The sequence below is a fragment of the Schistocerca gregaria genome, chromosome 3 (genome assembly GCF_023897955.1).
Source record: "Schistocerca gregaria isolate iqSchGreg1 chromosome 3, iqSchGreg1.2, whole genome shotgun sequence".
NCBI classification, from domain to species: Eukaryota; Metazoa; Arthropoda; class Insecta; order Orthoptera; family Acrididae; genus Schistocerca; species Schistocerca gregaria.
The window spans coordinates 389,727,403-389,743,419 of record NC_064922.1 but is presented as its reverse complement, the minus strand read 5'-3'; the positions used below and the strand labels follow the sequence as shown (position 1 = coordinate 389,743,419).

At 46.3% G+C, this 16,017-nt stretch overlaps 1 protein-coding gene across 1 annotated transcript in view; it reads right to left on the bottom strand.

The window, feature by feature from the left end:
* The window catches only part of LOC126355383 (probable tubulin polyglutamylase TTLL9), a gene marked incomplete at its 5' end in the record, with an annotated part of 93,589 nt that overhangs the window by 25,495 nt on the left and 52,077 nt on the right, over nt 1-16,017 (bottom strand). Inside the window, 2 exons of the mRNA XM_050005678.1 lie at nt 1,327-1,526; nt 4,895-5,035. Coding sequence (XP_049861635.1) covers nt 1,327-1,526; nt 4,895-5,035 — 341 coding nt within the window. The remainder of the gene's footprint in view (nt 1-1,326; nt 1,527-4,894; nt 5,036-16,017) is intronic.

Genomic DNA, 16,017 nt, shown 5'->3' with positions numbered 1-16,017 from the left:
TCGCTACGACAACCCTGAGTTCACTAATCCCTGTATCCGTTTTGATGCTTGTTATCAGCTCAGGATTATTTGTTGCTAGCAAGGGAACCTACCCATCGCACCCCCCTCACATTTAGTTATAAGTTGGCACAGTGGATAGGCCTTGAAACACTGATCACGGATCAATAGAGAAAACAGGAAGAAGTTGTGTGGAACTATGAAAAAATAAGCAAAATATACAAACTGAGTTGTCCATGCGCAAGATAGGCAACATCAAGGATTCTCTGAGCTCAGGAGCCCCGTGGTCCCGTGGTTTGCGTGAGCAGCTGTCGAACGAAAGGTCCTTGGTTCAAGTCTTCCCCCGATTGAAATGTTTACTTTCTTCATTTTCGCAAAGTTATGACCTGTCCGTTCGTTCATTGACGTCTCTGTTCACTGTAATAAGTTTAGTGTCTGTGTTTTGCGACCGCATCGCAAAGCCGTGCAACTAGTAGACGAAAGGACATGCCTCTTCAATGGTAACCGAAAACATTTGATCGCAAGGTCATAGGTCAACCGATTCCTCCACAGGAAAACACGTCTGCTATATTCTATACGACACTGGTGACGGAATGTGCGTCAGATGACGAGAATATGTTGTCGACCCACCTAACCTGTGCACTTGGCGAATGGATAAAAAGATTCTTCTACCTTGCCCGATTTAGGTTTTCTTGTGGATGTGATAATCACTCCCAAAAAAGTGATGAAAATATAAGAGTTTGTCACATAAACTGAAAATAAAAAATAAGCTTTTCACTCGAGGGAAGACCTGAACCAAGGACCGCTCGTTCCGCAGCTGCTCACTCTAACCACGGGACTACTGCGCTCCTTAGCCCACAGATGTCCTTGATGTTGCCTATCTTGCGCAAGGACTACTCAGTTTGTATATTTTGCTTATTTTTTCATAGTTCCACTGAAATTCTTCCTGTTGTCTCGATTGATCTGTGTTTAGTTTTTCAAGGCCTATCCACTGTGCCAACTTGTAACTGAATCTGAGGGGTGTGCGATGGGGAGGTTGTCTTGTAACAGGTCAAGTGTATTTACAGAACTGTTTACTGTTCGCGTGGGTTCTTGAACTAACTGCTCGAAATAATGTTCAGAGAATGCATTTAGCTACCTGCAACCTTACCAGATCTGCGAATACGCACCCCTGCGTCGATGTGGGACAAAGGCACAAGAGAAGGAAGAACGAAGTGTATAAACATTGATACTTGTGCAATGCACGCAAGCGAGCCATTACGTCGATGCTTACAAGATGGGGACGCATGAGGTGAGACATTAGGGAGAGTGGGGTAGAAGGAGTCGTACAGGCGCAGGCCGGCGTCTATGAGGATGTCGAAGCCGTAGAGCTCGAAGCAGTGGGGGTCGTGCGAGACGGCGGTCTGCGCAGCGGTGAGCGCAGTCAGCACGAGGCGGCCCGCGTCGTGCACCAGCCCCATGATGGCCAGCTTCCCGTGGTTCAGCTCCACCCACTGCCGCAGGTCCATCAGCGGCCACTTGCTGCCCGGCTGCAGACAGCGCACCAGGGATAGCGCCTCCAGCCGGCAAACGGCCTCTAGTGGCAACGTTCTATACACACTACAGGATGCTAGGTACAGTATCTTGAGATAAGGAAGACATTGGCGAAAATAAATATTTCAATCGGTGCCAAGTCTTCAGGAAACAATGCAAACTGCTTAACAAATAACTGCCTAGCACATTTACCAATAAAATTTGCACGGGCTGGACTGTTACCTTTCATTACGAACAGTCGCTGACGAACCAGCATGACGGCAAAAATTCTTAATTCCAAATTAACTTATTCGTGAAGCTTTTTCTCGGGTTTAACAGCCTTAAATACGTGACAGTTACAAAATTATCGTTTCTACATCTACATGGTTACCTGCAATTCACACTTAAGTGCCTGGCAGAGGGCTCATCGAACCATTTTCATACTACTTCTCTACCATTCCACTCTAGAAAGGCGCGTCGCAGAAAGGAACACCTAAATCTTTCCGTTCGAGCTCTGATTTCTCTTATTCTATTATGATGATTATTTCTCCCTACGTAGATTGGTGTTAACAAAATACACTACTGGCCATTAAAATTGCTACACACAAAAAAAATGCAGATCATAAACGGGTATTCATTGGACAAATATATTATAATAGAACTGACATGTGATTACATTTTCACGCAGTTTGGGTGCATAGATCCTGAGAAATCAGTATCCAGAACAACCACCTCTGACCGTAATAACGGCCTTGATACGCCTGGGCACTGAGTCGAACAGAGCTTGGATAGCGTGTACAGGTACAGCTGCCCATGCAGCTTCAACACGATACCACAGTTCATCAAGCGTAGTGACTGGCGTATTGTGACGAGCCAGTTGCTCTGCCACCACTGACCAGACGTTTTAAATTGGTGATAGATCTGGAGAATGTGCTGGCCGGGGCAGCAGTCGAACATTTTCTGTATCCAGAAAGGCCCGTACAGGACCTGCAACATGCGGTCGTGCATTATCCTGCTGAAATGTAGGGTTTCGCAGGGATCGAATGAAGGGTAGAGTCAAGGGTCGTAACACATCTGAAATGTAACGTCCACTGTTCAAAGTGGTGACCGAGACGTGTAACCAATGGCACCCCATACCAGCACGCCGGGTGGTGCGGCAGTACGGCGATGACAAATACACGCTTCCAATCTGCGTTCACTGCGGTGTCGCCAAACACGGATGCGACCATCATGATGCTGTAAACAGAACCTGGATTCATTCGAAAAAATGACGTTTTGCCTTTCGTACACCCAGGTTCGTCGTTGAGTACACAATCGTAGGCGCTCCTGTCTGTGATGCAGTGTCAAGGGTAACCGCAGCCATGGTCTCCGAGCTGATAGTACATGCTGCTGCAAACGTCGTCGAACTGTTCGTGCAGATGGTTGTTGTCTTGCAGACTTCCCCATCTGTTCACTCAGGCATCGAGACGCGGCTGCACGATTCGTTACAGCCATGCGGATAAGATGCCTGTCATCTCGACTGCAAGTGATAGGAGGCCGTTGGGATCCAGCACGGCGTTCCGTATTACCCTCCTCAACCCAACGATTTCATATTCTGCTAACAGTCATTGGCTCTCGACCAACGCGAGCAGTAATGTCGCGATACGATGAACCGTCATCGCGATAGACTACAATCAGACCTTTATCAAAGTCGGAAACCCCACACCGCGCAGCAATATTCCAGCAGAGGACGGATGAGTGTAATGTAGGCTGTCTCTTTAGAGGGTTTGTCGCAGCTTCAAAGTGTTCTGCCAACCAAGCGCAGTCTTTGTTTCGCCTTCCCCACAATGTTACCTAAGCAGTCTTTCCAATTTAAGTTATTCGTAATTGTAATTCCTAGGTAATTAGTCGAATTTACAGCCCTCAGATTTGTGAGATTTATCGCATACCCTAAATTTATCCGATTTCTTTTAATACCCATGTGGATGACCTCAAAAGTTCTTTGTTTGGTGCCAATTGCCACTTGTCGCACCATACAGGAATTCTCTCTAGATCATTTTGTAATTGGATTTGATCGTCTGATGATTTTCCTAGACGATAAATTAAAACATCATCTGCAAACAATCTAAGGGGGCTGCTCAGATTATCATCTAGATCATTTATGTAGATCAGGAACAGCAGAGTGCCTATGACACTACCTTGCGGGACGCCAGATATCACTTCTGTTCTACTAGATGATTTACCGTCCATCACTACGAAATGTGACGTTTCTGAGAGGAAATCACGAATCCAGTTACACAACAGAGACGATACTTCATATGCAAGCAATTTGATTAATAGTCGCTTGTGAGGAACCCGCGTTCGGATGGGGAAGGCCAGTCACCGACAACCTACTAGCTCAATGGTAGGGCTCCCTCAGTTCAGTGAACATTGCACTATTAATAATAGTATGTGACTCAACGGGGTTATCTGATTCACTAGACTCCGTCCGAACAGGTCTCAGAAGGCCAAACGGTACGGACCGACCGCAATGTCATCCTCAGGCGATAGGCATCACTGGATGCAGATATAGAGGGGCATATGGTCAGCACTCTCCCAGCCGTTGTCAGTTTGTGTGGCCGGAGCCGCTACTTCTCAGTCAAGTAGCTCCTCAGTTGGCCTCACAAGGGAGTGCAGCCCCACTGCCAATAGCTCTCAGCTGACACAGACGGTCACGCATCCATGAGCTAGGCAAGCCCTGCAGCACTTAACTTCGGCGACTCGACGGAAACCGGTACTGCCACTACGGCAAGTCCACTGGCTATTTAATGCACTGCAGACCGTAAAAATGTCAACAGTCAACTTTGCAACTTCTGATTCCAAGAGCAGAGTTGTGGAAGAAACAGAAGACAAAGCGGAGGGGCGTTTCATGAATTCTCTTGTAAAAAATTTATAAGGCATGATAAATAGTTTGTTGATTACGTTTCTAGTAGTTAAAATGATACTCCTGTACTTCTGTGCTTGTGGTATCATAAATAAAGGGTAGTGAGTCTGTATATATGACACCTGAAACATAAGTTTTCTTACTGGCATTTACGAGTAGAACATGTTGATTTCATGGTATTCCTCTTACAACGTTCTTTATAAATTATTTATTTTCTCATTTGTCTCATTTTTTTAACGTCGCAAGGTGGACAACCTAATTCAGCGGTCTCAGAATACCTTCTCAGTTTTTTCGATACAAATAAGCTACATGAAAAAGGAAATCCGTACATTGTTCTTTCACTCTCCTGACAAAAGTGAAATTTGGCACTTAGGTCCTTGACCACTTCTACTCTCCAGTTTGACATTTTCTAACAGTAGTATGTACATAATCCTCCTACTTTCAGTATTTGCTGGATCAGTCAGTTTTCGGTGTCTCCTGTACCGTGTCGCTGGGGTCGTTGCGCAGGCGCAGCGTGGTGTTGGTGAGGTGACCCAGCTTGTCGTCCAGGTGCTCCAGCGAGAACTGGTGCGTGCACACCCGCGCGAAGCCCTCGCGGGCCACCCACACCTTCAGCGGGCAGAACTGCAACACCAAAAGCCAAATGAGTGCCACACTCTCACGCCTTCCAGGACGCGAAGACCGATCACTAACCTGAAGTGTCAGAGTCCGCTAGACAGCTATATGCTTGTAGTCTGAGAATCACGCCAATAACGCAATGCTAAAGGCTACAACAATAGTTACTAACGACAGAATTACACAGAAGAGCTAAAGGAACTGGTATACCTGCCTAATATCGTATAGGGCCCCCACGATCACGCTGAAGTGCCACAACACGACGTGGAAGGGACTCGACTAATGTCTGAAGTAGTGCTACAGGAAACTGACACCATGAATCCTGCAGGGCTGTCCATAAATCCGTTACAGTACAGCGGATGGTAATTTCTTCTGAACAGCACGTTGCAAGGCATCCCAGATACGCTCAATAATGTTCATGTCTGGGGAGTTTGGTGGCCAGCGGAAGTGTTTAAACTCAGAAGAGTGTTCCTGGCGTCACTCTGTAGCAGTTCTGGACGTGTGGGGTGTCGCATTGTCCCGCTGGAACTTCCCGAGTCCGTCGGAATGCCCAATGGACATGAATGGATGCGGGTGATCAGACAGGATGCTTACACACGTGGTCACCTTCATAGTCGTATCTAGATGTATCAGGGGTCCCATATCACTCCAACTGCACACGCCCCACATCATTACAGACCCTCTACCAACTTAAACAGCCCCCAGCTGACATGCATGGTCCATGGATTCATCAGGTTGTCTCAATATCTGAACATGTCCATCCGCTCGATACAATTTGAAACGAGACTCGTCTAACCAGGCAACATCTTCCCATCCACCAACACTAAAATGTCGATGTTAACGGGCCCAGGCGAGTCGTAAAGCTTTTTGTCGCGCAGTCGTCAAGGGTACACGAGTGGGCCTTCGGCTCCGAAAGCCCATATCGATGATGTTTAGTTGAATGATTCGCACGCTTACACTTGCTTATGGTCCAGCACTGAAATCTGCAGCAATATGCGGAAGGGTTGCACTTCCGTCACGCTGAACGATTCTCTTCAGTCGTCGTTGGTCCCGTTCTTGCAGGATCTTTTTCCTTCTACAGCGATGTTAGAGATTTGATGTTTACCGGATTCCTGATATTTACGCTACATTCGTGAAATGGTCGTACGGGAAAATCCCCACTTCATCGCTACAGCGGAGATGCTTTGTCCGTCCCATGAGTTGTGCGCCGACTATAACACCACATTCAAACTCACTTAAATCTTGATAACTTGCCGTAGTAGAAGCAGTAGTAACGATCTAATAACTGCGCCAGACACTTGTTTTATACAGGTGTTGCCGACCGCAGCGCCGTATTCTGCCTGTTTACATACACTCCTGGAAATTGAAATAAGAACACCGTGAATTCATTGTCCCAGGAAGGGGAAACTTTATTGACACATTCCTGGGGTCAGATACATCACATGATCACACTGACAGAACCACAGGCACATAGACACAGGCAACAGAGCATGCACAATGTCGGCACTAGTACAGTGTATATCCACCTTTCGCAGCAATGCAGGCTGCTATTCTCCCATCGAGACGATCGTAGAGATGCTGGATGTAGTCCTGTGGAACGGCTTGCCATGCCATTTCCACCTGGCGCCTCAGTTGGACCAGCGTTCGTGCTGGACGTGCAGACCGCGTGAGACGACGCTTCATCCAGTCCCAAACATGCTCAATGGGGGACAGATCCGGAGATCTTGCTGGCCAGGGTAGTTGACTTACACTTTCCAGAGCACGTTGGGTGGCTCGGGATACATGCCGACGTGCACTGTCCTGTTGGAACAGCAAGTTCCCTAGCCGGTCTAGGAATGGTAGAACGATGGTTCGATGACGGTTTGGATGTACCGTGCACTATTCAGTGTCCCCTCGACGATCACCTGAGGTGTACGGCCAGTGTAGGAGATCGCTCCCCACACCATGATGCCGGGTGTTGGCCCTGTGTGCCTCGGTCGTATGCAGTCCTGATTGTGGCGCTCTCCTGCACGGCGCCAAACACGCATACGACCATCATTGGCACCAAGGCAGAAGCGACTCTCATCGCTGAAGACGACAAGGCTCCATTCGTCCCTCCATTCACGCCTGTCGCGACACCACTGGAGGTGGGCTGCACGATGTTGGCGCGTGAGCGGAAGACGGGCTAACGGTGTGTGGGACCGTAGCCCAGCTTCATGGAGACGGTTGCGAATGGTCCTCGCCGATACCCCAGGAGCAACAGTGTCCCTAATTTGCTGGGAAGTGGCGGTGCGGTCCCCTACGGCACTGCGTAGGATCCTACGGTCTTGGCGTGCATCCGTGCGTCGCCGCGGTCCGGTCCCAGGTCGACGGGCACGTGTACCTTCCGCCGACCACTGGCGACAACATCGATGTACTGTGGAGACCTCACGCCCCACGTGTTGAGCAATTCGGCGGTACGTCCACCCGGCCTCCCGCATGCCCACTATACGCCCTCGCTCAAAGTCCGTCAACTGCACATACGGTTCACGTCCACGCTGTCGCGGCATGCTACCAGTGTTAAAGAATGCGATGGAGCTCCGTATGTCACGGCAAACTGGCTAATACTGACGGCGGCGGTGCACAAATGCTGCGCAGCTAGCGCCATTCGACGGCCAACACCGCGGTTCCTGGTGTGTCCGCTGTGCCGTGCGTGTGATCATTGCTTGTACAGCCCTCTCGCAGTGTCCGGAGCAAGTATGGTGGGTCTGAGACACCGGTGTCAATGTGTTCTTTTTTCCATTTCCAGGAGTGTATTTCTGTATTCGAATACAGATGCTACACCAGTTTCTTCGGCGCTTCTGTATAGATAAAATGCTTAAAAAGAAAATCACGTAATCCTACGTTGTGGAATCATAAACTCCATTGCACTTCTTGATGAAATCAGTGACATAAATGTCCCACCCACTTCTAAATTAGCGTCGTTAACGTCACTCGTCGTTAACGTCACTGGCTTATTTACAGATGTTCCCACCGATGAGAACACAGACATATTAACAGAATTTGTGCACAAATGTAGAGTAAAGCTGGTAGAATTAGATAACACAATTGTCGTAACTCAAACATATGTGAAACAGAAACATTAGGTTCCGTAACTCAAACGGCAGAAACGGAATGCTTGTAGGATCATTTTGCTGTTCTCTGTGTCTGTCTGCCCGACTGTTAAAAACCCTTTTTCTCAGGGATCAAGTTGAAATTGATGCCAGATACTAAGCCCTAAGGTGCCATTCATGTGGCATATTTTTATACTCGCAAATTCATGAAAGTCTATAGGGTACTTTCCGTTGACATAGAATCATGAAATTTGTCAAGGAGCAAGATTTCACAGTACAGGTAAAGGAAAATATCCTAAATTATGTAATTTGTATCTGTATAACAATAATATTTCTTTTGTCAATTGTTGTTGACTTTAGACTTAAAACTGAAACATTCGCGAAAGTCTTGGAATTCCTGGGACCAATTCTTGCCGGTAAAACTCATCGAGATCCTCGACTACAGGGATCGATGAACTGTCTATATACAAACAAACACCATCCGAAGGCCCAGCGGTATGGAGCATCCGCCGTGTCATCCTCAGCTCTTAGGCGTCACCGGATGCGCATACGTGGGGGCATGTGGTCAGCACATCGCTCACCCGGCCGTTGTCACTTTTCGTGAACGGTGCCGCTACTACTCAGTTGAGTAGCTCCTGAATTGGCCTCCCAAGCGCTGAGTGCACCCCGCTCGCCAACAGCACTCGGCAGACCCGGTCGGTAACCCATCCTAGTGATAGGCAAGCCCGACAGCGCTAAACTTCCGTGATCTGAGGGGAACCGGTTTTACCACTACGGCAAGAGCGTTGGCGAACTGTCTACATTCATAAGAAAGCGAGTTCTACTTGCACCTGGCCAATTTTATTTTTAATCTGCGAACACTAATTATAGACAGTTTTACTGCCAAGCTGTGGGTTCCCTTCTTAGTCCTTCACCATTTGAAATGTTCAGGGATCAAAAAATGACTCTGAGCACTTTAGGACTTAACATCTGAGGCCATCAGTCCCCTAGAACTTAGAACTACTTAAACCTAACTAAACTAACGACATCACAAACATCCATGCCCGAGGCAGGATTCGAACCTGCGACCGTAGTGGTCACGCGGTTCCAGATTGAAGCGCCTAGAACTGCTCGCAACACCGGCCGGCAATTTTCAGGGACATTTTTGAATAAGTTTTTTTACAGAAAAAAACCAGTACCTACCGATAGTGTAGGCCTTGAGATCTCACAGCACCCACAAACAAGCAGCTTTCCATTCCATGCTGCACAGCCTCATGTTAATTCTGTCATCTGACCCTCCACTACAAACCTAATTATAGACTATCAAATTTATCATTTTCTGTAATGGATATAGCTCTTACCTGACATACGAAAAATGAACGTGCGTAAAAGTACACTACTGTACTCTGGTCAACAGCTAGCAATTATGAAACCTGTGAACCGTTCCATATGTGCAGTAAAATCTGTATGTACGCCGAAACCGCCATTTCCACAGACAATGGAAACCGGAACTGATGCGTTCCTGCAAAACTCACCCACCCTCACCACCCTATGCTTCCTCCACAGGTTGTCCTTCTTCGTGTATCACACAGGCTCTACCACTCCTTCCTCTGCACCCGTGACTGGGATACACTCATCGGCCACCAGCAATTACAGCGACCCATCGAGAACCTCCTTACAGGAAAGAAACACCGGGACTGGTGTCAGATGTGCACACGCCTCAACTCCACCCTCCCTGTCAACTCCTCCAAGTACTGGTTAGCTTTCCACCACCTTACTGGTAGCCATCCCACCCAACATTATCTTATTCTCCATGACAATCACCCCTTCCATGACAACCTCAGTAAGGCTACCCATTTTGCTTCCCAACTACATGAGATGTCCATTCCTGATGATCACCATTTTGATTATTCCCTTTTCCCCACTGTCCTTGAACACACTGGTACCTCTCTCCCACCCCTCGGCAGTAGTTTGCTGTACTTGGATCAGATAGCCCCCTCAGACATCAACACTCCCATTACCAGAAACAACGTCACATTTGTCCTCCACTCCAAACGCAACACCAGCCCTGGTCACGATGGCGTCACCTACCGCCACCTCAAGGAATCTCTCCATCCTTCCTGGCTGCCCTTGCTACCCTGTACAAGATCCTCCTTTCCACTGGCTTTTACACTGACCTGTGGAAGACTTCCTGTGTCCTGCTGTTCCCTAAACCCAACAAACCTCCCTCTGACATCTCTCAACAGGGTGCCAGAATACTGGCACCGGTTGATTTGCTACATGATGCGCTAACTGTTAGGACGTCACAAGCCGCTGAATTAGTATGCACGCCTTCGCAGACTTCGTGCCAGTTGGGATCGTAGATGGGAATGTTTATGACAGTTCTTATTAAACTATGATATCAACAACATTTGCAGTATTGGTGAGATTAATTAACTCTGGAGACTGTACTTCTCATGGCGTAAATCATACACTTGGCAGTACTTTTTACTTTAAAGAATGGCGCCGATAGAGAAACAGTGACTCCCCGAAGACCGAGCAGTACCTGGTTGTTTCAGTTCAGGAGTGGGACGTTTCACTGTGACTGGCTCTCATTCTTGAAGTGGAAACGGATGGAAGAGCTCCTCAGCTCTGGTTAAGGTTATCAGGATTCTTGAGACATGTCAATATTAACATGAACAGCTATACTGAGAGGAAGTTTTGCTTGATTTCAAAGTTGAAATTGTTCAATTATTTCAACATGATACTGTTATAATTTGAATATAGAGTAATATACTAAAATAAATAAATGAATAATGAGTTAAAAATACCTACCACGAAGGAATTAAGCGAATGGGACGGAAATCGGTAGATGTGATGTTCATGTGCAGACAAACAAATGGTCTCTCTTCGTATTGTGCCCCGACGACCAACGAAGACTTGTCTATAGACGCCCCAGACAGCGGTGCATGAATGTCGCCCGCCTTACGGCCCAGCAACTTGCAGTGATGGTCTGGGGGTGCCTTTTCTTTTCATAGCAGGACCCTTTGGTTGTCAACCTCGATGCCGTTACAGCAAACCGATACGTCGACGTTATTCTACGCCCCACTGCGTTGCCCTTCATGGCAAGCCACCCTGCTCTTATACATTTCAGCAATATAATGCCCGCCCGCATAGGGCAAGAGTGTCTACTGCCTTTCTTCGTGCTTTCCAAACCCTACTTTGGCCACCAAGGTCGCCGGATCTCTCCCTGATTGAGAACGTTCGAATCTTTACGGGCGGGGTCCTTCAACTAGCTCGGGATTTTGACTATCTAACGCGCCAATTGTACATAATTTGGCACGATACCCCTCAGGTGGACATACTACACCTCTATCAATCAACGCTAACCTGAATAACTGCTTGCGTAAGGGCCAGAGGTAGACCAACACCTTACTGACTTGCTCAGTTTGTGAAGCTCTTTCTCTTGAATAAATCATCTCACTTTTTCTGAAATTGTAATCATTTGTTTCTCTGTATATGTACATCACATCAACCGATTTCCGTACTATTCTGAAAATTACTTCGTGGTCCATCTTTTTCTTGTCTTAGAGTGTAATTAAAATTTACCTCAGAATAATTATTTCGGGAACATATATCTGGTGGCGGCCCTTTTATTTGTGTTTCTGTGACACAAGCGTGCCGGACAAAAAGTTAGTACTCACAGGAGACATCGCGTTAATACTGTTTAACTCCACCTTTAGCCTCAATAAATATCTCATTTCGGCGAGGAAGATTGCCCCCCCAAGCTCCTTCCGGTGTGGCATATCCAGTTGGAGTCTGTCATTGATGATTAGACCCTGTGAAGCAACCAAATTGCGGGGATGTGATTGCCGTTACAAATAGTCCCATACACTTTCTATGGGGTTACGACCATGTGATTTAGCGGGCCAATCGAGTTGAGATAGAATGCGTGGGTGTTCGTCAAACGAGGAACGCGTTTCTGCAGCCCAGTGAACACGGTTGTCGTCACCTTGAAGATGTAGACGAAAGAGTAACACTTAGACACCGGTAATGTTGAAATAAACATCCTGGTTCATAATCACGATAGTCTGAATTAGTGAGCCCAAGTTAAGGTACAAGAAACACTCGAAAAAACAACGACAGAACCGACTCTTGCCTGAAGTACGCCGTCCACACAATGTGGCTGAAACTGCTCGATGGGCAAACTGTGCTGTCGACAGCTTGCATCAGTTGAAGCGAGGCAAAAGAGCGAGTCGTAGGTACTGTCTAGTTTCTGTGTTTTTGGCCCACTGAAGAAATCCAGCTGTGTATGTTGCTTTGAGAAATGGTCTTTTGTCAGACATCTGACTCCGAATTTGCATTACGTCCGCTCGCTGGTTGAGATGAACGTTCTTTCTCTGACATCAACAATTCTTGTTAGGTTTGAAACCGATATCATTGAAAAGATTTTCATTTTTTCCAGTCCCTGTCGATTAAGCCATTTTCAAGGCCACTGTTGTTACGCCATATTACATGACTGGAAGAGGTACACCAATCCTTGTAGACATTCTACGGTCCGCTTTAATACATCAACAAACTGGGCAAAGTCATTCACAGTATGGTCAAGGGCACGTCCAAACACGACAGCTCGTTTCTTCCAGTCTGTCACGTCTCCACGTCGACTACCACACTGCGCTAGTGTTGTGCTCTAGCAATACTACGGTTCCTTAGTTTTGGTACAGTGCATAGATGACGTAGTGAACGGTAGAAATACCGGTAGAATCGGTAGAATTGGGAGGGAAGTAAATATAAATGTATGTGTAATAGAGAAACTGGGAGCCGAAGAATTCGCTTAGTGCTTTTGTTTGTTTGGCTGTAGCTTTGCACATAAATGGAACTGCACATCGTTCATTGTTGGCCCCAATATAAACTGCATTTTAGGAGTAATAAAAATTAGTTGCTAGCGTGACATGCGCTTTTATGCAACTAAAGCAATTACTTTTGATATAAGTGCATTTTGCATAAAATATGTATAATTATTGTTATTTTGTACTCAACTGAACGTTCTTCATTGCAATCAAAGGCATGAATTTCCTGTTGTCATTGATAATAGTGAAAGTTGTTTAGAAATAACAAAAACATGTTTTAGATGAGTTCGACAAAGTATTGAAGTGATGGTTCATATATTTTTGTTTTGTAGTTTTCCTTAATATTTTACCGTTTTGTTGAGGAAACTGCGTTTCCTAACGCTATATATAAACCCGTAAAGATTTTTAAAATTTTTACTACACCATCCCACCGTTGCAAGTTACAAGTCAACAGCTCTCGTGTAAAACTTAAATTAAAACATGGATAATTTAAATTTTGCTATAAATATTGTTTATTTTTAAGTTACAGGTAGGAGGAAACTGTGTAGAAGAAAAATGTTCGTAGGTTATGTTGTCGTTTATATAACCCCACTGAGTTTCTACATGGTTCACCACTTGAATGTTTCTAGCGGAATCCAGCAAGACATTGATCGCGTGCGTAATGAAAGTGCTCCTTATGAGGTAACGCCCGACAGGTATGCAACACACCTAACTTACAGGTAATGCGGGTACTATGCCGCGATGGTTCCTTTGAAAGGACACAGCCGAGTTCCTTCTCTACATCTACATCTACATGCATACTCCGCAATCCACCATACGGTGCGTGGCGGAGGGTACCTCGTACCACAACTAGCATCTTCTCTCCCTGTTCCGCTCTCAAACAGAACGAGGGAAAAATGATTGCCTATATGCCTCTGTACGAGCCCTAATCTCTGTTATCTTATCTTTGTGGTCTGTCCGCGAAATGTAAGTTGGCGGCAGTAAAACTGTACTGCAGTCAGTCTCAAATGCTGGGTCTCTAAATTTCCTCAGTAGCGATTCACGAAAAGACCGCCTGCTTTCGTCTAGATACTCCCACACGAGTACTTGAAGCATTTCCGTAACACTCGCGTGATGATCAAATCTACCAGTAACAAATGTAGCAGCCCGCCTTTGAATTGCTTTATGTCCTGTCCTCCCTCAATCCGACCTGATAGGGATCCCAAACGCTCGAGCAGTACTCGATAATAGGTCGTATTAGCGTTTATCACCGGTCTCCTTTACAGATGAGCCACATCTTCCCAAAATTCCACCAATGAACCGGCGACGACTAGCCGCCTTCCCCACAACTGCTGTTACATGCTTGTCCCACTTCATATCGCCCTGCAATGCTACGCCCAGATATTTAATCGACATGACTGTGTCAAGCGCTACACTGCTAATGGAGTAATCAAACATTACGGGATTCTTTTTCCTATTCTTCTGCATTAATTTACATTTATCTATATTTAGAGTGAGCTGCCATTCTTTACACCAATCACAAATCCTGTCCAAGTCATCTTGTATCCTCCTACAGTCACTCAGCGACGTTACCTTTCCGTACACCACAGGATCATCAGCAAACAGCCGCACATTGCTATCCACCCTAACCAAAAGATCATTTATGTACATAGAAAACAACAGTGGACCTACCACACTTCCCTAGGGCACTCCAGATGAACACTCACCATCGAGGACAACGTACTGTGTTCTATTACTTAAGAAGTCTTCGAGCTACTCACATCTTTGGGAACGTATCCCATATGCTCGTACTTTAGTTAGGAGTCTGCAGCGGGGCACCGAGTCAAACGCTTTCCGGAAGTCAAGGAATGTGACATCCGTCTGATACCCTTCATCCATGGTTCGCAAGATATCCGGTGAAAAAAGGGCGAGTTGCGTTTCGCAGGAGCGTTGCTTTCTAAAGCCGTGCTGATGCATGGATAGCAACTTCTCTGAGAATATGTTCGACAATCCTGCAACAAACCGATATTAAGAATATTGGTCTGTAGTTTTGACGATCCGTCCTTCTACCCTTCTTATATACAGGCGTCACCTGCGCTTTTTTCCAGTTGCTCAGGACTTTACGTTGGGCAAGAGATTCGCGATAAATGCGAGCTAAGTAAGGAGCAAATGCAGCAGAGTGCTCTCTGTAAAAGCGAATTGGAATCCCATCAGGACCTGGCGATTTTTTTTTATTTTCAACCCATTCAGCTGCTTCACAACTCCAGGGATGTCTATCACTATGTCCTCCATACGGGAATCTGTACGAGACTCAAAACGGCGGTATGTTTGTACGATCCTCCTGCGTGAAAGATTTCTCAAATGCTAAATTTAAAATTTCAGCTTTCGTTTTGCTGTCTTCCGTTGCCAGGCCAGACTGATCAGTGAGTGACTGGATGGAAACCTTCGACCCGCTTACCGATTTTACGTAAGACCAGAATTTCCTTGGGTTTTCAGCAAGTTTTTTTGCTAAGGTATGACTGTGGTAGTAGTTGTATGCTTCGCGCATTGCTCTTTTTACAGCAGCACGAATGTATACTAACTTTTGTGTGTCCTCATTCTCCCGATATTTCTTGTACCGCGAGTGCAACTGCCTTCGCTTCCTGAGTATTCTCCGAATTGCGCTGTTAAACCATGGTGGGTCTTTTCCGCCCATAAGCCACTTTTTTGGCACATACTTCTCCAATGCGTGATTTACGTTGTGTTTAAAATTTGCCCATAATTCTTCCACGTCCATCGCCCCGGAAGTAAATGAAGTCGATTCATTTACTAGGTGGGATGCTAACAACTGTTTATTTGCTGTTTCTAGTAAGAATACTCTCCTAACCTTCTCGACCGACTTTTTAACCTTCCTAACCATAGTCGTCCGATGGGACCATGACCTCGCTATTTGGTACCCTCCTCCCGAATCAAGCAACAGACCAACCAACGACCTTAACTGACCAAAGCTGCTAGGAAAACTGTCGTAGTCTACGCTTACTTAAGACGGTCTACGATATCTTACGGTAGTATTGCAACTGCACACTGCGCTGACTCCATAGAATGCCCGCACACCATTTCACTGGCATGACACGTCTGCAGTGGAGGGTCAGGT